The sequence below is a fragment of the Sarcophilus harrisii genome, chromosome 4 (assembly GCF_902635505.1).
Source record: "Sarcophilus harrisii chromosome 4, mSarHar1.11, whole genome shotgun sequence".
Taxonomy (NCBI): Eukaryota; Metazoa; Chordata; class Mammalia; order Dasyuromorphia; family Dasyuridae; genus Sarcophilus; species Sarcophilus harrisii.
This window is the reverse complement of record NC_045429.1, coordinates 40,979,855-41,003,340: the sequence shown is the minus strand read 5'-3', so window position 1 is coordinate 41,003,340 and position 23,486 is coordinate 40,979,855. Positions and strand designations below refer to the sequence as shown.

At 38.6% G+C, this 23,486-nt stretch overlaps 1 protein-coding gene across 1 annotated transcript in view; it reads right to left on the bottom strand.

Moving 5' to 3' along the window:
- Positions 1–1,840: 1,840 nt before the first annotated feature.
- LOC100915865 (vitellogenin-2-like) overlaps positions 1,841–23,486 on the bottom strand; it is a 58,259-nt gene continuing 36,613 nt past the window's right edge. Inside the window, exons 14-32 of the mRNA XM_023501705.2 lie at positions 22,554–22,678; positions 19,984–20,085; positions 17,902–18,021; positions 17,591–17,777; positions 16,737–16,830; positions 14,684–14,869; positions 14,167–14,296; positions 13,040–13,268; positions 12,884–12,954; positions 11,514–11,726; positions 11,259–11,401; positions 10,472–10,610; positions 10,017–10,152; positions 8,812–8,998; positions 8,333–8,427; positions 7,551–7,648; positions 7,000–7,159; positions 3,916–4,077; positions 1,841–2,097 (exon numbers count right to left, since the gene is read on the bottom strand). Coding sequence (XP_023357473.2) covers positions 1,979–2,097; positions 3,916–4,077; positions 7,000–7,159; positions 7,551–7,648; positions 8,333–8,427; positions 8,812–8,998; positions 10,017–10,152; positions 10,472–10,610; positions 11,259–11,401; positions 11,514–11,726; positions 12,884–12,954; positions 13,040–13,268; positions 14,167–14,296; positions 14,684–14,869; positions 16,737–16,830; positions 17,591–17,777; positions 17,902–18,021; positions 19,984–20,085; positions 22,554–22,678 — 2,696 coding nt within the window. The 3' untranslated portion in view covers positions 1,841–1,978. The remainder of the gene's footprint in view (positions 2,098–3,915; positions 4,078–6,999; positions 7,160–7,550; positions 7,649–8,332; positions 8,428–8,811; positions 8,999–10,016; positions 10,153–10,471; positions 10,611–11,258; positions 11,402–11,513; positions 11,727–12,883; positions 12,955–13,039; positions 13,269–14,166; positions 14,297–14,683; positions 14,870–16,736; positions 16,831–17,590; positions 17,778–17,901; positions 18,022–19,983; positions 20,086–22,553; positions 22,679–23,486) is intronic.

Genomic DNA, 23,486 nt, shown 5'->3' with positions numbered 1-23,486 from the left:
AAAAGGAGATCATTAGTGGATTAATGTCAAATTGAAAGTCATTTTTTGTTTGTTTGTTTTTGTGGAATACACTGTATGTCAGTCTTTGGCCTTGTTTAATGTTTATATCCATGTTGGATGAAAAGAACCAATTTGGATTTGTAACATTTACAAATAACACAAAGCTGGGAGAAACAGCTAAAGGAGATGGACTTTAAAAGTACCTTACTAGGCAAGAACCATAAGTTGAATCAAATAAAAAAAAACTTAGTAAAAATAAATTTCAAATTTTACACTTGGGTTCCAAATAATCAGTTTCATTGGCACAGGATGGTGGAACATGTTACTAGAAAATTTATTGAAAAAGATTTGGTGGCTTAAGAAGATTGCAAGCTTAAAATGAGAACCAAACAACATGAAAATTCAAAAACAAAACAAAAAAAAGGTAATGTCTTTGCAGGCTGCATTAAGAGAAGAACACAATCCAAAGTGAGAGAGGGGATGGACTCCCTCCATTTTTTCCCTGTTCAGATCACATCTGGAGTATTATGTTTGGTTCTAGATTCCACATGTTATGAAGGACTATGTGCTAAACCAAAAAGTTTTCTTAGGAAGGGCAGCAAGATGGAATAGTGGATAGAGTTCTGGACGTGGAATCAGAAAGACTCATTTTCTTGAGTTCAAATCTGGCCTCCGACACAGATTTAGTGCAAGTTACTTAACCCTATTTGCTTCGGTTGCCTTATCTGTAAAATGAGCTAAAGAAGAAACTGGTAAAGGTCTTCTGTATCTGTCAAGAAAAATTCAAATGGAGGGAGGTCAAGAGAATCAGACAGAACTAAACAACAATTCTAAAGAAAAGTCCCCTGAGTGGGGAGGGAAGTGGAGATTATTCCATACAGAACTAGGGACATTTAACCTGAAGAAAAGAAAACTGGGAGGAGGAAGAAGGAAGCATTATAGTTTTTGTCAGATATTTAAAAGACTATCATGAGAAAAAGGTATGCTTTGTTATGCTTGACTCCTAACAGAACAAGGACTTATGGGTACACGTTACAGGCAGTCAGATTTCAGCTTAATATAAGGAAAAATGTCTTTAACAATTATAAGTGTCCAAAAACAAAATGTTGTGCTTCTGGAGATAAGAAGGCTCCCCTTCTCTGGAGCCTTTTCAAGTGGAAGGAAGATGAATGACCATTTGTTAGTGGTGTTGGTGAAGGGACCCTTGGTTATGTATGGACTAGATTAGTTTATACATGGGATTCCTCAAAACTCTACTATTCTGGATAACCCTACCATCTTGATAGTTGATATTTATAATGATCCCAGAATCATAGAACTGGAAAGTTGGGAGAGAAGCCAGAAATCACCTGATTCAATACATAAAATGAGAGAAAAGTCCCCACTCTAACACACCTAACAAGTGGACATCCAGCCTCTGTTTGAAGGCCTCCAAGGAAGGAGGATTTACCACCTCTCAAGGCAGCGGCTCATTCTTCTTCTGGACAGCTCTAATTGTTAGAGTCGATTAGGCTGCTGAGTCATCAATAGAAAGTTAATTAGGTTCAGCACACTCTGTTTAAGTGGGTGCAGTCGTGAGGAACATATTAAAGAAAGATTTCTCCCAAAAATGTTTAAAACAAAACAAATTTGGAGGATAAAAGGGAAGAAGTTTCAGTTATCTGGAAAATCTACTTATGTAACAACTCAATGACAGAAGTTTGTATCATCCATTCAAAAGTCCAGTGAAATGTTTGTATTTTCCCTAAAGACTTCACCTATGAGATATTGGAGTGAATATGAAGTGCATTCACTGAGTGAACCAAGATTTTCCATCTTTCAGTAAAAAAAAATGTTTCCCTTGATATTCACACATTTATTCCTAATCAGATGCTGAGATGAATAGTATGTGCCAGACCCAAATAAACCCACCCAGAAAACCTGGGCAAAGCACCATCAAGGGGAAACCACATAGGGAGGTTCTAAGGCAACTGGAAAGTCACACCAAGCAAATCTGCTCATCACAGAAACACTGAGTAGGGACCTCAATTTTCTTCTCCATATCCTCAGACTTAAGTTCCAACCGTGTTGGTGCCATGGCAAAAAGGGTATCCGAATCTGTCCAGGAAGGAATAAAAGAGGCTTGTAACTCAGAAACCTGTGAAGAATGGTCCTGGATGACCACTCAAGCTCTTTTTGAAACCTCAATTTCCTCATCTGTAAAATGGGGATGATAATAGCACCTTCGTCCTAGGCTTGTTGCAAGGGTCTATTGAGATCATCATTATAAAGCACTTAGCACAGTGACTGGCATACAGTAAGTGCTATATAAATGTTAGTTGTGTTTGTTATAATTATTAATACCTTCTTAGGCTCAGTTAAAAAAGCCACTTTACCCTTCTGGATCTAGGACCAGGTTCTTGTGACCTCCAAGCATGGTGCTCAAAGGCAATAAATAAACATACTGGATTGATTAAAATCAGCTCAGGTGGGGAAAAGGGGGAATGAGGATTCCCTTAATCCAGATCTTGACAAAGTCATCCAGAGCAACTCAAACAACATTTAAACATTTAATGTCAATTCTAAATCAAGCCAGTCCCCCCCCACCACCACCACCACCACCACACACACACCCCTTTCACCCCCAGGGAGCATCATCTTCTGTATTATATTGTTATTACTCAGATACATCTGCCTTGGAATGTGTTTAACAAGCCTATTGAAATCAATTCTCCTTGAGATTTAAAATCTCCTGGTTATGTAACCACATAGCTCAAGGTGTCCATATGGATGCAGCTCCTTAACAAGTCCTGAGCAGAGGAGGTATTCTCAAAGTTTCCCTGCTCTTGTGTGTGCAGAGAAGGCAGAGGAGTGTTGAAGGGTTCCCCCTCCCAGGTCTCTATAAAGGGCACCTCGGGAATGAAGTGAAGATTCTCGGGCAAAAACATCCCTCCCATAGATACCGGAAATTTTTCATTTTAAAATATCTCCCTGGCTGAAACTCTTTAAGTAGAGACTTATTTATTTTAACAAACCTGGCTTTCCAATTGTAAATGTCTCTTGGAGAAGAACTCTTGAGTCAAAGAACCTGAGTTCAAGTGCTTAGCTTTTTAATCATGAGCCTCAGTTTCCTCATCCATAAAATGGAGTATGGCCTCTGAGTCCCTTTCCAACCTTTATTTTGGAATCCCATGATTAAAATATTGATGTGATAATTAACATGTTAATATAATATATAATTAATGTAATAGGATGTATATAATTCATTTAAAATAAGTATTCTACATTTGTGTGAATTTGTGGGCTCAGATATCGATGTAAAGCAGAGGTCAGTATGGGCAAAGCAAGGATGGGCAGAGAGGATCATAAAGACATTGAACTATGGAAAGGGGGCAGGAACTGGAGAAGAATGGGAAATGGGAGGACAGTGGATCCATTGCCTCCTTTGGACATCCTGACCAGGTTTCTATTCCTAATCCATCTTGTAAACCCTCCTGCCAGGGGTGTGCTAACGCCAGTCCAAACTGGCTCATAGATTACTAAATTTTCACTGTGAGTATTTATACCTTGGAAACTATCATCTACTATAAATCAAAGCTCTATTTATAACTTTGTTCATTGTCTAGATTTAAGAAAGTAATACAGAAAATAATACAGACTAAATTTAAGAGTATGTCTTCATGTGCATCGACTCTCCCAAATTTGGTTGTTAAATATTTACCTACATAGCCCTGATTCTGACTGTTTAGCTTAGATTCAGGCAGGCTCTACAAGGAGGCTCATTTTTTGGGCAGTTATATCCATTCTTCTTGTAGCCAATAGATGCTTGTTCTTGTTAAGTGCTAGCTGGGCATGGAGTAGTCTCCCTATTTGGTCCCTTTTCTTGACAAGAACAAGATGAACCCATTGCTTTCTTGGAACACTAGAGATACTTACCACTCGGAAGGCAATGGAAGCCGACAAGGGTGGCAATGTTTTGGCCCTCTCTGCAGCCCTTCAGACACCTCAACACTGGCTGTACTGAAAAGCATGAGGAATTTTCTCCTTGAAGGTCAATTGTCTTCTCAAGTCTCATGAACTGGTGTTTAAAGGAACAAGCTGCAATAAAACCAAAGCAGTCAATTCCATTTTCTCATATTTTTTTTTCCCTTTTTTATGCCCTCTTGTCTCCCTGTGCACCTATCTTTTGATGGGACTTCAAAAGCCACAGCAGCAAAACCCCAATGGGCAGGAGCCTCTAATGTCTGGGACAGAACCCAACCCAGACTCAGCCCCCTTATCAATGACACTTCAAACTCAATGAGGTTGGGAAACATAAACAGCTAGGAAGTGTCTGAGGGAGAATTTGAACTCAATTTGTTCCTTACTCTAACTCTGATACCCTATGCCATCAGCAGAGAGAAACTATCATTATTACTAGCCAATATTTATCTGATACTTTAAGTATTGCAAAACAATATATAATTATGCATACATATATACATATGTATATAAAATCTTATTACTATTAAAGTCCTTAGAAACTTTAAATAATTATAATTATAATACCAAGTATTTATATTTACCCATCATATCTATCATATACATATTTATCATTATCTATCATTTAATATTCTAATAAATCTTATTACTATTAAATTACTTAAAACTTTAAATAATAACAAGGATTATAATGATACCAATCATTTATATTTATCCACCATATTGATCATATACATATTTATCATTATCAATCATCATCTAATATTTTAATAAATCTTATTACTATTAAAGTATTTTAAAACTTTAACAACAATGATTATAATAATACCAAACATTTCTATTTATCATAGCTATCATATACATATTTATCATTATCTATCATCATCTAATATTTAATCTATCTATCTTTGGACACTTTACATGTATCATCTCATTTCATTCCCCCCAACAGCCTGAGAGATAGGTGCTATTATTATTATTATTCTCATCTTTCAGGTGAGGAAGCTGTGATTGAGAGAGAACATGTCTTGTCCAGAGTCACGCAGCTAGTTAAGTGTCTGAGGAGGGCTTCAACTCCAGTGGCTCTCAACACCAGTAATAATACAAAGCATAGTATTAGGCTTTGAAATGCAATGTTTTAAAAAATGACAGTTGAGATTCCCAAGGAGTTTACAGAGAATTGGCAAGATAATTTTGACAGCCTTGCGTAGGATGGAGTAGCAGAAATTGAAGGCAAGGAAGAGAGACTGATTGATTAGGAAACTTGGCCAAGAGTGAAAATAAAAAGTAAGGAAGGGGCTGCACTAAGGTTAACACAGTAGGAATGACAAGACGGGGAGGATGTTAGAGATAATGGGACAGTCAAGTACATGAGATCTGCCAACTGATTGGTTGTGGGACCAATGGAGGCACCAGAACTCCGAAGTGACTCTTTCTGCCTTAATCACAAATTGTCTGCTATTGCTGTTTTTAAAAGGGGATTTTCTTTTTTCTATGTGCCTGCCTGCTGAGTCTGTAAGCCTCTTAGCAAGAGACACATCTTGTATTTCTTTGTGTCCTCACAGTCTCTAATATGTCATTTTAAAAAATTGAACTTCTGGTTTCATTATCATAGGAAATTCACAGTGAGGATTCTCCAACAATGTTGTGTGTGTTTATATCCAACTTTTCAGTCATAACCAACTTTATGACTCCATTTAGGGTTTTGCTGGCAAAGATACTGAAGTGTTTTTGCCATTTCCTTCTCCAGATCATTTTACAGATGAGGAAACTGAAGCAAGTAGGGTTAAGTGATTTGCCCGGAGTCACACAGCTAATTAAGTGTCTGAGGCTGGATTTGCATCGAGGAGATGAGATTTCTGGTGTTCCATCCATGATGACGCCACCTAACTGTTCCAATAGATAAAATCCTGCTCAATCAATCGGTGAGCATTAACAAGTATACTGAGAGGCTAAGTCACTACTCAGAAGTGAAACTCTAGAACAAGAGCTAGAAGGTACCTCAGAGACCCTCTTCTGTTACCAATAAGTTCATGGAGATTGGATGATATTGTCTTGGGCCAAATAAGAAAAAAATGCCAAGAGCTGAATTAGAACCAAGCTCCCCTAATTTTAGTGCCTCCTTCCTATGTTTCAGAGGGACCTGAACCCAAGTTTCCCTAATTCTGAGATCAATTTTTCTTTCTCATACATCACGCTGCACCCAATACAACTCAGTAAATATATGCTGAATAAACAATGAGTGGATGTTGTCCCCTTCCAACTCTGAAATTTGATGAGACTAAGAATTCCATCCAAGAGCATTTCTACAGCTTTCTTTGAGCACTAGCATGGGAGTAAATTAATAATAATAACAATAGCAATAGGGTTAAATTAGGAATAGATAGTTGGTCTTGGAGTAAGGAAAACCGGGATCCAATCCTTTTGCTGACACATATTACCTATGTGATCTTTAGAAAATAATTCACTCTTAGCACCCTAATCAACTCTAAGAGTTAGTGTCTCTCAACCTAGATTACTTTCTCTGGAAAATGGGAATGACAATAACACTTACTTTGCCTATGGCCATATCAAATGAGATATGCATAAAACATTGTACAAATCTTAATATGTTATGTAAATGTTGGCTGTTATCATTGCTTTATTGTTATTCACTCATTTATTTCTTTATTTATTTTAAGTTACAGCAATCTAGATTGGTTAAGGAAGCTCTTTATTTAGCACTCTTTTCACAGTAAGATAAGAATGGTCCAAAAGAAATGATTGTAATAGCCCCCATTTCTATTGTACTTTATGCCCTACAAAAGCTTTCCTAACAACGACCCTCCGAAATAGGTGGTACATAGCTCATCATCCATTGTCTAAACTATCCGGAAAGAAAAAGAATCCTTAATTGGATGCTATAAATCTTCCTTCTTTGTGGAAGATAAGGCCACAAAAAATATAGTATCAAAAACAATATTATCAGAGAATCTCAATTGTGTTGAAAGCTAATTTTTTTTTTCACTTTAGGCTGGGGTCTGAGGTAGGTGTTCATACCTCTGGAACAGGAGCTATCTGTCAGAACCCAAGATCGAGCAAAGCTCAGAGCATCTTTAGCTAGGTAGCCACTGGGCATCTGAAATTCCTGGATGGTTTCTGCATTGGCCTGTCCACACAAACCACGGGTTTTTCCAATCATCCATAAAGAAATACGAACCTGATGATAATTTAGAAAGAAGAGGTTACTTCATTGAGGAAGGGGAAGTAGAATGAAGAAGGAAATACAGAACATTGTCTAGTACAGAGATAGTGACTGGTTATTCTCCTAATGAGTTGCATCAATTCTAATATCTTTTGGTCAGAAGGGGATGCACCTGATTGCCTTCTGCATCTGATTAACCTAATTGATATTAACACCTGAATTTAGTGGTCAGGTAGAAAGCTGACATGAGTGGAGGGGCTGAAGGGAAAAAAACTACAATACTAGAGTAGGGACCTTTCCTAAGTAGGAAGATGTCATAGTAGAGTATTATCTTGCTAGGAACAAGGGGAAGAATCTGCTTGTTATTTCAGATAAAAATAGTAGCCAAAGAAAAGGACAAAGACACCTTGCATGTTTTCCCATCATAATAAAGTTTTTCAATGCCATGTTCTGGTGCAGAAAGAGAGAATCCTTGACTTTCATTCTTGATGGACACAAGTGATTCTAAAAAACAAAAAGCAGACATTCAGCATGATCTTTATTAAGAAGGAAAATTTTATCCTTCAATTCAGAAAGAAGTAATGGGTTAAATCAAGATGCAAGACTCAAAACTAACACTATTTTATGCATAATGAATGCTTAATAAATTCTTGTTGAGTTGATTTGAAAAGCTGAGTTTAAATTAACTGGATTTGAATTTTCTTTCTTTTTTTTTTTATTTTCAAGCAAAAAGCTCAAGGCATCTTGTGGCTTCAAATTACATACTAATTTAAATTCAACTGAGGTCTTTGCTGTGCTAAGGAATGGAAAGAAATACCAAGAATCATGGATTACATTAGTGAGAACCTTAAGACCGACCAATTCAATTCCTTTTCCAAATCTCCCAGGAGTTCCCCTCATGACCTCCTGCATCAAAATTCAAGCAGCAGGGCTGGCTACTTTGGCTGAGGTCTTATACTAATTGGAGGAACCGAAGGAAGGGAGCTCAGAGGAATGGCCATGAATCACTGGATTATAGGATCACAAATCTAGTGCTGGGAGGGTCCTCTCAAGGGATCATCATGAGAAAAGTGAGGTGAATCAGAGGATCTCACCATTAGGTGATATCATGGTCTCGAATGGCATGTTTCTCCATTTCTAATAAATAGAGATGAAAAATAAGGAGCAATAAAAGAGAGTAATACTCACCATTGCCAGAAAGGATGATGCTTTCATTCACGGGGGTCTCTTTGCGATTCACCTGAAGCCAAAGGTGTCCTTGAGCAGGATACATGTCAATGTCACTTTAGAAAGAGATGAGGGGAGACAGAAAGAGATAGAGGGAAGAAAAAGAGTGACAGAGAGGCAAGTTGGACTGTTTAAACATTTGCTGACAAGAAAATGAGTCCATGCCCCCGGTTCATTAAGAGGTTCTTTTTAAATGATCCTCAACATATGCCATAAGGTAGTTGTAATAGAAAGAACATATGCATTTGAGCAGCATATGGAAAATTTAGCCCATCAGAATTCCAAGTAGATGATTTAATAAGCTGCTTCCACATTTGTGGAGACACATAAAATTATAATTCTCCCTCCATTTCTTAGGACAAACCAGAACCACACTCAAACTATCACAGTGACCTTCTGTTAGCAAAGCAGTTCTGACCAGAAGCTTTGGAATGGCTTACTGATTGGCCAGTTTGACATTGATAGCCTTTTGGTCAGCAGAGCCGTCAGCTGTCTTTATCAACACCAGGAACCTCAGCTCAGGGCTAGCATCCTGGGTTAGAATGTGGAAGCAGTTGGCAAGCAGGGAGTAGCTATACTGGATTCCATCGAAGGTGGTGATCTGGTCTTGATTGACTGAACAATCAGCTGAGGGAATAAGACAAAAAGAGAGAGTTTTCATTTAGGGCCATCACATTTGGATCTGGATGTTAAAGTCCATGTGCCCAGTTCCCCCATTTTGTGGTGAAGGACACTGGTACCGAAAGGCAGTAATATAATGCAGTAGATAAGACTATAAAATAGAGTACTATGTGGGCTAATAGGAGTCAGAGGATTAAACCACTTCTACTGGCTGTGTGATCTTGGACATTTCTCAGATCCTCAGTTACCTGCCTTCTAACACAAATGGGGTATCACCTCGAAGGATCCTATCAACTCTAAGCCCATGGTTGTATAAAATAATATGAAGAGGAAGAAGATGCTGGCAGCTAGGGGAGTCAAGAAAGCTTTCCCATAGGAGCTAGTCTGAGAGGTTACCCTGATGTGAAGTTTGGAATTCTAAGGGACCCAAGTGAATAAGCATTGGGCAGTCAATAGAAATGCAGAATAAGACCATGTTCGAGCATGAAGACTATGATTCTGAGACTGACCCTAATATAAGCTAGCAGGTATTCAAAACTACATGGGACTTAAGAGGTTGTCCAGTCATACCCCATCATGTTACAGATCAGGAAACTCAGGTAGAGAGCAGCTCCAAGATTTTTCCAAACTTAATAGTATATAGCAAAGATAGACTTATCTTCTAACTCAAAATCCAATATTCTATCTTCAACACCCCAATTCATAATTTTCTTTAAAAAAAACTTATTATATGCATATAATTTGTTTCTACATTGCCTAGATTTTTGCCTAAATTTTTTTCTGAGAGTTATTTTTCACACTGAAGAAGAAATCAATAAAACTGATGAATCCATCTATAGAATCTTATGCTATATGCAATGTTCCACACCCAGAGACCTCCACCTCTGGAAAAAGGCAAGACAAGGTGTCAAGATGCCAATTCCTAACTCAATAAATGCTACAAATGTCTATAGGATTCCCATAGGGCAGGAGTACAGCTTATGTAAACCCCAAGACAAAAGTCTCTAGAGACCAATTTTCTCACCTTGTAAAGTCTCCATTATGGAGTTTGTGACTTGTGCAAAGAAATCCCCGACCTTGATAGGCAGTTTGGAAGCTGGTGCTGGCTGACTTATAGGGTATGGGATGGGGAAAAGAATGTCTTGTCCATAAAAAGTAATCTGCCAATGGGGAAAAAAAAAGCATCTAGGTAGTACAGTGGGTAGACAGTGCAGTGCTTAACCTGAGTTCAAATCCTGCCTCAGTTATTAGTTATGTGATCCTGAGCAAGTCACTTCTTATTTGCCTCAGTTCCTCAGCTGTCAAATGACCTGGAGAAGGAAATGACCAACCCCTCTAGTATCTTTGCTAAGAAAAGCCCAAAGTGGATCATGAGGAATCAGATGTGACTAAAATAACTGAGCAAAAACAGAGGAAAAGAGAGGGTGGGGCAGAGGATTCATTCTGGCAGAAGACCCAAATCATGGTGGCCACACTTACATGGGGTAGTCTGATAGTTACATCCCCACTTCTGGGAGATGAGAGTTCCATCACTAAGCTGGCCTTCTGAAGGGGGTTTTTCCAAGCTCTTTCAGAGAAACCCAGTCTAGAGAGAAGCCCACGAATGAATGTATAAAACCTGGAAATGAGTAGAAAATATTCATCCATCCCATAAATATATATTAGGCACCTACTAAATACAAGATGCTGGGAATACAGAGAGACAGATGGTGAAATGAAAAGAAAATTGAATTTAGACCAGAGAATCTGGTTTGGATTCCAGCTCTGTCATTTACTACCTGTCTCATTTTGGGACAGTGATTTACCCTCTCTGGAACTCACATTCCCCAAACATAAAATAAAAAGTTTGCGCAGGGATTCTTAAACTTATTTTGTGCCATGGAGCTCTTTGCCAATCTGGTGAAGCCTATAGACCAATTCTCAGAATTAATGTTCCTTCTGAAATATATAAAATAAAATCCATAGCATCACAAAGGGAATTGAAATGATTACAAAGAAAAAATTATATAAAAATAAAGATGTAATTTGTTTTTCTCTCATCCAAGTTCACAGATGTCCTAAAAAAGAATCTATGAAAGAAATTTCAGTTTGGAAAAGGGGAACAGGAATGGAAATTGGAGATTATCCTGATCTGACCCAAAAGAAATCTCTAGACAGATTTCCTCAAATCATTTGTGACTACTATTCTTTGCTAACTCTAACAACTCTCCATCCTAGTCTCATTTAGACTCTTAACAGATGAGGGGGAAGAAAGGGGAAATCTCACCATTTTCCCATTTCTGTGAGTTCTGCTGAGATTTTTGGCCATGCAACCTTCATTTGCATAGTAGAGTGATTAGCAGACTGCCCAGTCACAATTTCCCCCAAAATTTGATATTCCTGGCAATTCTCACCCCACTTCAGGGACGCCTGAAATTCATGAATGGGACAAGACATCAGCCTATTGGAGACTTGGAATACATGGAAACAGTTATATATGCTGGCCCATTGACGTGCCTGTTTAGTGAGATTTTTAGCTTACCTTTACCACATGAACATTCTCCAATGATATTTCAATACAAGTTTTCCATTGGCTACTTTTGATGAAATTAGTGATCCATAACTGGATTCCAGCTTTGGAGGAGTGATTATTTGTGAAGATGGCAAATTGGAAGCCATTAAGCTTGTGGTCACTGTGTTCTACCCGAAATATTCCAGTTAGTATGAGTGAATTATTGTTCTCCAAGAACTTCATCTGAGCTCAAGGAAAGAGAAGAGAGAGGGGTGAGCCTTATCTTGTAGGACATAATAACTCCTTTTGTATAGACAACAGAGGGATATCTAGTGGGAAATTATAGTCCAGTGGGGAGAGATAAGATGGTAACAACTATGGAATAAATTAGCTAGATATAGGGTCAACTCGGGGAGAGAGGAGTCTCAGAAGGGAGACAAGTCTCGCTGTGAGACCTGGATTAGAGTAGTAAACCTAAATTGAATCCTAGCTCTGATACTGTAACTTTGAACAAGTCATCACACATCTTTAGCCCTCAGTTTCCCTCTCTGTAAAATGATGGTGGTTAGATTAAAGAGTTTCTAAGTTTCTCTTTGATCCTATGTATAATTCCAGGTTATCATGGTAGATTGTGGAATCTCCAACTTAGATGAATATTAAAAAGGGATGGTGGCTAGATAGGTAGGAAGATAGATAGATATGGATATATAATGGATATAACAGAAGTATGACCAGATGGACAGAGACAAATGATCAGATAGATAGATAGAAATATGGACAGATAGATAGATAGAGGTACATAGATAATGGACATAAATGGGTAGATAGACAGTGGGAGAGACAGATGGATAGATAAATAGAGAGATAGATAGATTGAGGTAGATAGATAATGGACATAGATGGATGGATAGATAGATGGATAGATAGATAGATAGATAGATAGATAATTTGAATCCAGCTCCCTAGACTCCAAAGCTATGCTTTTCTTACTATTACCATGCTGCTTCTTCAGATTGGCTAACATGTAAAGTAGTTTATAAATCTTAAAGTGATACATAAATGCTAATTATTATTGGGTAGAAGAGAATTTCACCACAGAATCACAAAAATCATTTCATAAAATGGGAAAATTTGTTTAGAAAATTATAAAAACTAGGACACTAATTTATAGTTTCTTTCTTGACAAAAAATGACTCCAAAGTTATTAGAGAAAAACCTCTTACTTTTTCAAAGTGTTTTCCTTATGGCTTAAAACAGGACACTGGAATAGGGGCTGGGTCTGCCTGAGAGAATCTGGATGGGCTCTACTACAAACTGGCTCTCAATAAGCACATTTTCTATTCCCATGATCTTTTCAAAGTTTCTTTGCATCCATCCTACTGCAAATACATGGCACTCACCATCTGGATTAGTCTGGAAGCTGCCTTAGGTCCTGTTTCAATTTCCAGCCCAATCTTCTCAACAGTAGCATCTGTATAAGGTATCCAGTACATAGGACATCAAGATTCTGGATTTCCCATCCACTATCCCCATGAGGAAGCCAACTCTTTCCTTACCTGGTTTTGCTATAAGCTGAGCCTCATGTGAGCCCACTATATGATGGAAAATGGAGCCTTGGAGTGATGTGGCTCTATGGGATTTCATGGAGAAGTAGGACTGAAAACCCAAATAAGGCAGGTTGAGCCAAGACTCTTGGAAATTAACCTTTCCATTTTCTCCATCGTGAAACTTGGGCTTGGGGAAGTTGAAGTAATTGGGAAGAAAAGCTTCAGAATTCCTTCCTGGCTATATTTGAACAAGGACATTTTAGAAATCATCATTAAGAGGCAGGAGATGGTACCAGAAAAAAATCATCAAGTAATCATTTAGTCAACAAGCATTTATTGAGCACCTACTATTTGCAGTTCCATGAATGTGACAGTTGCATGCTTTTGCATAGACTGTATCATAGTTCTAAAATGCCCTCAATGTCACCTCCTGGTTTCTCTGCTTTCCTTGAAAACTCAGATAAAATCCTATCTTCTGCCTAAGGCCCTTCCAGGATCCCTTCCACCTCCACAATAGCTAGATCTTCTTCCCTTAAGACTGCATTCTATCTCCTCTGTATTTCTCTTTTATGGACAGAGTTTGGGTTATCTGCCCTATCTCTTAGAATGGGACTCATTGAGGGCAAGTGAGAATACTACTAATCTTTGTATCTTTCCAGAGCTTAGCCCATAGTAATGGGTACATGCTTAATAAATATTTGTTGATTGACTGATAGGGCTTTAAGGACAAATACAAAGAAAGAAAAAAAATTCTCTCCTCTCAAGTTTAACTTCCATTCTAACAGGATAAATCACTTAACTTATGTCTGCCTCAGTTTCCTCATCTATAAGATGGGATTAATCATAACCCCTACCTCCCAGAATTGTTGTGAGGATCAAATGAGAGCATGTGAGCAACATGGTTTGCAAACTCTCTAAGCCCTATAGGGATGTTATCTCTTAAATTCAAAGGCAGGAGGGAGAGCGCTGGCAGGAAAAACTTGCCAGAGAAGGTCATGCTTTAGCCATTATCAGTGTTAATTCCAGGTCTTTAAACAATCACACACGGCCAGTCTTTCTGTGGTAGCTAAAATCTTAGTAGCCATATTCTATAGAGACTACTAATCCTCCATATTTGTTATGATTTTGCCTGCTACCTTCAAATTCATCTCTGCAGAACCAAATAGTCCCTGGGAGATCTCAGATCCTGCTTCCTCGGGAACTAGAGGAACCTTCTTTTCCGTGTCTGGCTCCCCATTCTTTCTCCATACAGCAAAAGCTTTGGCACTGCGGGGACAGTAAGAGCACGCTTGTATAAGGGGTTGCTGCTTATTGGACACGGTTCAGCCCCTGCATTCATCTCTGAGCTCAGGGGAAGGGAGGCTCTAGAGAAGCAACTGTTTACTTAAAAAATAGTGCTATTCCAGAAAGTTGATAATGTGAATGAATAAATACAGAAAAACCAATAGACTTCTCAGTCCATCATTTGAAATCTCTAAGAATAAATGTCTCCAAACTGAACTGAATCTTTCAAGGCTGTTCTAAGGAAGCAGCTTTGTAATCAGAATATCCTGATGAAAGGCATGGTAAAAGTTCAAGCCTAGTTCCAACTTTGTCCAACTATTCTGTTCCCTCAAGAAGGAGTTTGGGGGAAGAGCTAGCTGAGTGGTATACCTGGCCCTCAGGAGCTCAGTCTCTTGGCGCCATGGGAAAGTTTCATACTTAAAGTTTTTCTCTTCTAGGTCCATTTTTATGTCCAACTTCATTGGATAAGCTGCCTGAAGCTTTGCCTGGAGCTCAATGCCAGACTGGAAGACAGGGGTATTGATGGTCATTGCGGCCACAGAATACCAGTACATGCTAGAGAAGAAGGAAAAAAGCAATGAGCCAGGGACAGTACTATCTCCTGTTTACACAGTCAAACTTCCTTCGGAGGAATTCTTCTGTGTGGGAAGTAAACAAACAACATACCCAGAGAGCAATAACTAGGATGGGTGACTGGGGCTTTGTCCCTGGGCACTAGCACTTAAGGGGCATCTGTATATAGTACACATTCCTTTGGCAGATGAAAATAACTAATAGGTTATCTACTTGAAGGAGGTGACAAGCTTTGTGCCTACCTTTAGCACCTTATCCTTTTTCCCCCCTCAGTATTTGGAAAATTCAACAACACCAAAAAGACATTGAACAGATTTTCTGGAATATGGGTTTTATTGTCCCCATGAGCAACTATGTTCAACAAGGTTGTACCATTGGTCCAGGTTAATCAACTTAGGCTAAATTGTGATGCAGGTTACTCATTGAATTAGATGTATATGTAGACAAAGAGCCTAATGCAAATGTTAAATCAGGAGCCTCCAAGAAAGATGCCCATAGCATAAGGAAGGGGAGGGAGATTCCGTATGTTGATCAAGGAGGAATCCCAAGACTTCCCTTCTCCCTAGGTAAGCTCCTGACCCAGTCCTTGTTGTGTTCCATCTCCCAAAGCAACCTCCTCATGACATTTGATAGAAGTCTGCCTCCCCTAACAGGGTTTATCTGAGGACTTTTCCCTTATTCTTTTAACTATTCTCTTAAACCTTTGATTTCATGGTGCTTACTTCAATAACTACTAGACATAAGTGTACCCACATATGGTCATATGCACAAAGTATCCTGAAGAAATATCCAAACTGCTTCCAAGTAAAATTTGGCAAAAAGAGAAATTTGAAGAGACTTTGGGGAGCTGAGCCTGCCCAGCTGGGAATGAAATAACAGAATTTTTCCCAAGGGAAAAGGAGGTTAATTGAAGGTCTGTCTATCCATGAACCCTTCTTCCTTCCAAAAGGCATTGAATAAAGTTCATTTATTAAACGAGGCAGTTGGAAGCAATAAGCTTTCTTCTAAAAGACCCAATGATCCATTTACAGCTATTGGATCCAATGATCCAATGAAGGCCTTTTTGCAGGGTTTCTAGCCCCTTTGATGGGATCATTGGCTAATCCATGGGTCTTGGAAGGGTATACACAGTTCTCTCTCAGAAGAGCCATGAAATCCTAGAGGGAAAAGGACAAGTTTCAGCCCAAAAAAATAAACCAGAAAATCTGTCTGGTCTCTTGTTACCCTTAAAATGAAAAATATGATAAAACATTCATCAAGTACTTACTGTATGTGCCCAGCCTGATGAATAAAAAAATAAGACAGTCCCTCCCTCCAGAGGGTTACATTCTAATAAGGGAAGATAACACATAAAGAGAAATGGTGACTATGTAAGAATGACTTGGACCACAACATGGCATCTGGGAATATAAAAGGATAGATATATGGACCAGGAAAATGGACTCTTGGGGCAATATGATCTCCAGAAAATGAAACAGATATACCATATTTCCAGGTAACATGTTTCCTATTTGATCAATTAGGGAACACTAGAAGAGGATCTTTGTAGGATCATAGATTTAACACTGGATCCACTGGGTCTAACCACCTCATTTTAAAGATGAAAAACCTGAGGCACAGAGTGATAACACCCAGTCATGTTCACTCCAAGTTCAGGAGTATATCTACTACACGATGCTGACTCTGATTTTACTGGGGGAAGGTTTTGGGATGGTTCCTGAGTAAGTCATCATTACATTTTGATGGAGTAATTATCTGAAGAGGCACATTATGAGTTTTTAAGAACCCAGAACTCAGCAGTAAAAGACAAAAACCCTCAACATCATCTGTTTGAACCTTCTTTCCTTACCTGGGTTTGATGTCAGCAAACATTTGAATTATAGGACTGGATGACTGAGTAGTTTCAGAATCATCAGACAGAGGAAGGGATACTTTGGCACTCACTGTGAATGACAATAAACACACAAAAGGTTCATCTAAAACCTAGCAAGAGGATTTTAAGGTAGTTCCCCATCTGTTACCACTTTCTCTCACCAATCTGATTTTCTGCTACTCCCTAGGACGTTCCTTTCACTCAAATTAGGCTGGTCTCATAGGTCCACATAGATAAAAGGAACCTTGAGAGTTTTGTGCTTATATTGTTGAAGGAAGCCTCAGAAACCATCTTGTACAACCATTTCACTTTACAAATAATGATCCTGAGGATGGTTGATGAATAAAAAAATAAGATAATCTCTTCCCTCCAAATGCCTGCATTCTAATAGGGTGAGGTAACACATAAAGAGGAATAGTAACTATGTAGGACTTAGAACAAGTGTTCTTTCTGTTGTATCACACTGTCCAGTTTTCTCATTTTATAGATAAAGAAATTGAGACACAAAGTGACTTGCTCGAGGTCACATATATAACAAGACCCTGCTTCCCTCAGTCCAGGACACTTTCAATTACGCTACACTATCTTCCTGGTCCCATGTTTATCCTTTTTTTAATTATTGCTTTTCTATCTCTTCCAAAATCTAGTTCAATTCTGTTCTCTGGAAAGCCTTCCTAGCTTGCACTCTACTCCCCTGAGTCAGAGCCCTGTATGGTCCCTACATGCCAGTTTTGTTCTTTAAAAAGACTATACGCTCCTTGAGGGCAGGAACTAAATCTGCTTTATCATGTAACAGTTAAGAGATGATGGAGTGACTTAGCCAAACTCACCATTAGCTGAAAGATGTGCCAGGGCAGTAGCATAGAAACTGTATTCTAAGGGCAGTCCCATGGAGGTAGGGACGGCATACCAGATTTCTGCCAACCCCAAGGCTTGAGTCCATTGGCCTGAGATACCATCCAGGAGCTGAGAGATTTTCTTGAGCATGCCGTATCTACCTGTTGGTTGAGCCAGTTCCTGCAGGGACATAGGATGGGGGTTCAGCAGGAAGGTGAGGTGAGGTTTGGGGAGGTGAAAGGAAGGAAGAACCATGCAAATGTGCCAAAAAACATGAAGTCTAAAGCTTGGAGGGAGGCAGTACCTTCAGAATATTCTGCACAAAGTCCTCATCCACATCAAAAAAGATGAGTTCTTGATCAAACAATTTTAGATTGGCAGACAGCAATGGCTTAACAACTGGTAGCTCCTTCCATCCCAACAGCTATAGAAGGACAATGGGAAGAATAAGCTTAGATACTCTTATGAGAACTCAGCAAATAGAATATTATTATGAAATATCAGAGATGCTCCTGAAGTCTCACGGTGAAGTAGAAGGAATTCTGGGTTTAGCGTCAAGGGATCTTAGTTGAAATCCTAGCCTTGCCATTTTATCTGAGTGACTTAACCTCAGGGATCAATTTTCTCATTTGGGCTCTAAATCATAGATGCTATCCTCACTTCAAAATCCTTAATCTTTAACTGTTCTTTCTGCTCTGAAACCCCTTTTGGTCAGCTTCTTATTTTTGAATGCTATTGTGCTGTTAAGAAACAAGGAAGAGGGCATTTTCAGAGAAACCCTGAAGAATTCATATGAACTGATGAAGAGTAAAATGAGCAGGGCAAGGAGAACACTTTATATGATAAAAATGATTCTGCAATAACAAAAACAACTTAAAAACTCTGATCATCCCAATAACCAGTGGATTCCCATTGACCAGCGTTGAAAAATATTGCCCACCTCCTGATTGAGAGGAAAGGGACTCACTAAGCTGAATGAGACATTCCTAACCTATGGGGGAAATTTGTCTTGCTTGACTACACATATTACAAAACAAGAGTTTTGTGTTTCGTGTTCCTCCCCCTCAGGGGATGAGACAGCAAAAGGGAAAGAAAATAAATATTTGTTAATTGAGAGAGAAAAAAGGAAAATTGATTTAAAAAGGGGGGGGGGAATCCATCCATTTGTTAGCATGCTTGAAGCAGTTTTCTGAATACCTGGGTAAATTATAACAATTCTCTGGTTAGACATTTAGCAGCTTGGAAAACTTGATCTCCAATAACAGCTGCAAATTTATATAGTTCCTTTAAGTTTGCAAAGATTATATGCATCATCTTATTCAAACTTTACAACAATTTGTTGTGGTAGGCCCTCCAAATATGATTTTTGTTCAACACGCCCAGAAACTGAAGTACAGAAATGTGAGGTAGTTTCCTAAAGTCGCAAAACAAATAAATATCAGAGTCAGAATTTGAATTCAGCTCTTTCTGAAACTGAAATTCAGTCTATCTGAAATAGACTTTCTGGGAGAGGAGGAAAGTCCTTTGTGCAACAACTATGGATTGACAGCCAGGAGTAACCTTTTGAATTTCCAGAGGTTTCCACCTCTTACCTCTAAAGGAACCCAAGTGATCTGGCTGACTTACAAGTCAACAGTGCTTGGGGTTCATTTGAAGTTTCTTTTGGGTGCTAAAACAGACCTCAGAGCCTTAAAAAGACCCACTATTTTAAAATCAATCAATCAATATTTATTAAGCATCTATTAAATGACAGGCATTGTATTAATGTGGGGATACAAAACAAGGCAAAAGAAACTTACAATCTAATTGAGATATAAGGAAAAAAAAAAAAACAATTCTTGCCTCTTCTGGACCAAGGATAACTCAAGACTTGTCTGTTTTATTAGAATTATCATACTCAGGTCCAGCACAAAATTTAATTAGCCTCTATATGTGAACATTCATCTTCATGACCACAGAATTTTCTTAAGTGTCGCTTATGTAGGCAAATACTTAGTGACCTAAAGGTGTCAGGAAAGCTCCCAACAGTGTCCAAGCTAATAGGAATTTGGATATTGGCTTTAATAAGTACTTAGAATGTCAATGTGTCGAAATCATTGCTATTCAAACTTGCTCCAATATAAACTCTTCAATGAAAGACAGAGCCCAAATCATTAAAAGATTTATAAAGCACATTATCCCACATTTCCATTAGGGAAGCAATGTACATTTTCCCCCTAATGTGGAAACTGAGACTCATATTAACTGATCTACCTCTGATTATAAAACTAGGTCAGGAGTTCTAAACTTGGGGGCCATAAACTTCTTTTCTAAAAAAATCTTTGCATTATTAGAGAAAAACAGCTTTCTGATTTCACTTTATAAGCAGATAAAGGATAATACTGACTGTCTTTGCAAGTTCTTTTATCTTCCCGTGTGTAGAATACTCCATAAATGATGAGTTTGTTTTCTTCGCAATCTCTCTCAAGCCTTCAGCTTGTATACCAGCCTAGCAAAACAAAACAAATAAGCAAAAAGACATCCATCAGTCTAGTCAGTAAACATGGATTCAGCTTTATTTAATCAGTAAAGTGTTTACTTGTACCTGGCACTGTGCTAAGTGCTGGGGATACAAAAAGAGGCAAAAGACATTTCCTGTTCTCAAGAGGCTCCCCGTCTAATGGGGGAGACAACAAAATATATGCAAACAACCAATACAAAGGAAAAAAAATAGGAAATCATTCAAAGAGGGGAGGCACCAGGATTAAGAGGGATTGGAAAAGGCTTCCTACAGAACAGAGCTTCTTAAACTTTTTCCACTCATGACTCCTTTTCAACCAAGAAATTTTTATATGATCCCAATTATACAGGTATATAAAATAGGTTTACCAATCAAGATTTACTGATAATAAGTCATATTTCACAACCCCCACATTCAGTTATGTTACCCCAGTTTAAGAACCTTTGCTATAGTAGATGAAATTTTACTAAGAACTTGAAGGAAAATAGAAAATCAGAAGGCAGAGAGTAAGGTATAAGAAGATTGGAAAGGTAGGGGAGGAGAAGGCCAGACTATGAAGGACTTTGAACAGAGAATAATATTTTATATTTGGTACTGAAGGTGATGAGGAACTATTTAAGCTTATTCAGATGGGGAGGAGAAGGCAGTAACATAGTCAGACCTGCAACATAAAGAAAATCACTCTGGCAACTAAATGGAAGATGGGTTGGATTGGGGAAACTGGATTGTGAAATAGGCAGGCCCACAACATTGCTATTGCAGTAGTCCAAGCATAAGAAGATTAGGGTCTGCAGCAGCATGGTGGTAGTGTTGGAGGAGAGAAGGGTTATATTTATAGAAAAATATTCCAAAGGCAAAATCAGCAGGTCTTAGAAACACATTGGATCTGAAACATTTGAATCAGGGATGATACCTAGATTCTGAGTCTGAAGAACTGGAAGGTTAGTGATATCCATGGAGGAGGAGTTTTGTTTGGAGTGTGTTTAATTTACAATGTCTATTAGATATCCAGTTTGAGATGCCTGAAAGGAAATTGGTGATATAAAATGGGAAACCAGCAAAGAGGTTAGAGCAAGACAGGTAGATTTGAGAATGGTCACCAAAGAGAAGGTAAGTAAATCCCTGGAGGCTGATAAGATCATCAAGTATAGAGGGAAATAAGAAAAGAGCCTGGGACAGATCTTACAGGACACCTATAGTTAGAGGAGGCTGAGGAGTATTCCAATAATGTAGAACTGGGAAATAGTCATGTCCTAAAAACTTAGAAAGAAGAGAGTGGCAAGAAAAGAGAGTGATCAACAGTGATCAATCAGGTCAACAAGAATAAAGATGAAGGAAGAATCATTGGATTTAACAATTAAGAGAAGTTTTGAAGGGATGATGAGAAAATAGAATCTAGGGGACTAAGAAGTGAATGAGAGAAGAAAAAGTGGAGGAAACCTATTAAAGATAACCTTTTGAAGAGGATTAGCCACAGAGGGCAGAAGATATAAGATGAGACTAAGTGCAGATGGAAGGGTCAAGTGAGAATATTTTAGGATGGGGAGATGATAGAGGTATGTTTGGAAACACAAGGGAAGAAGTCAACAGACAAGGAAAGATTGAAGACAAGTGACAATGGGGATGATGGAAAGGGCAGTCTGCTGGAGAAGACAGAATGGAATAGGATTACTGGTGCAGGTGGAAGGATAGACCTTGACAAAAAATAAGGCTGCTTCTTCACGTGAGACAGAGATGAAGGAGGACATGGGCAGAAGGCATTTGAGCAATAAGAGATAAAGGAGAGGAGAAGGAGAACAGGGTGAATGGCTACAATTTTTTTTTCTGTAAAATATCAGGCAAAATTCTCAGGAGACAAGAGGGATGGGATAGGAGCCAAACAGATTTGAAAAGGATTGAAAAGATTTAGAGAAGTAGAGAGTGGGATAGTGAGTCAATAAGGAAGGCATGGAAGCATTGCCTAGCAAGTAGCAAGTAGAATCCAGAGGAGGTTCTGTAACATAAACTAACACTCAGTCAGCAAGCATTTAATAAGCACCTTCTCCGTGTCAAACACAAATGCAAAGATTGGAGCAATCTCAGCTCTCTAAGGTTAAATTTTAGACACAATCATCGATCAGTCATTCAATCAACAAGCATTTATTAAGCACATCATATGCCAGGAACTCTACTGGGCTCTGCAGGATATTAAAATTATGGGACAGCAAGATGGTGCAATAGATAGACTTGAGCTGAAATCCAGTCTCAGATACTTAAATGGGTGTATGATCCTGGGCAAGTTTGACTTAACGCTGATTGCTTTAAAAAAAAAAAAAAAAAAAAAAAAAAAGCCAGACAGTCCCTGCCCTCAAAAAGCATACATTTTATTACAAGGGAAATAAGAGGAAGTAGAATATACTCCAGAGGAGAGGAGAGTTAATTTGAAGGAAACATATTAGTTTCAGAGCAATAGTTACCTCCACAAGACTGATGGATCCCCCAGCAAAGTGTGCCCCCAGACTGGAAATGATGGATGTTGGGAACAAAGTCTCAGGGCTATTTAAGATGAAAAATCTCATGAAAGCGCCAGCGTCATAGTCTCCTGGAGCAAAATAAAGAACACCATAGTTATTTATCCTGTCTCTGGTTGCTTTGGATTCAGCCAACAATTATGTATATCCTTTTTATACAAGATTGTGGCACATGGTTTATGCTTCCTGTGGCTGACAAGGCAGACAAGGGAAGTCTCTCTTCAGGATCCTCATCAGTGCCCATCTAGTACAACCTGTGCATCCCTCAATAATGTACCCTGCAAGAGGGCATCCTGCTCCTGAAGAAAGATATCCAATGAGAAAGGAATAGATTCACAACCTGTGGAGGAAGCCCCTTCCACTTGGAGACTACCCTAAAGACTTTCCTGACTTTAAGCTTACATTTTTCTCTTTGCTAATTCCCCCCCCCCACCATTGCTTTCTGTTCTGTCCTCAAGGCTAATTAGATAAGTTTAATTAATTTCCCATTTGAGTTGATGGCAGTATCATGCCCCCAGCCTGTGGGTTTTCTCTTGTGCAGCTTCAGCATTCCCAGCTTTATTCAATACAATTGGAAGCTGAACAAAAATCCTCTCTAAACATTCCCGAGAAGTAGTCTCAGTCTTCCACTTGAAAACATTCAGTGAAGAGCCCACCAGGGGCCTCAGCTGCTTCAAATGAGTTCTGTAGATGACCCTATAAATTACATTATTAAATGAGTTCTGTAGATGACCCTATACATGACATTATTAAATGAGTTCCTTTGATGACCCTATATACGATATTATTATTTTTTATAAATTCAAGCAATCTCCTGCCCTAAATTGTGATGTTGGTAAAGTTTCTTTTTAATACCTTACATCCTTCTGTCTATATCCC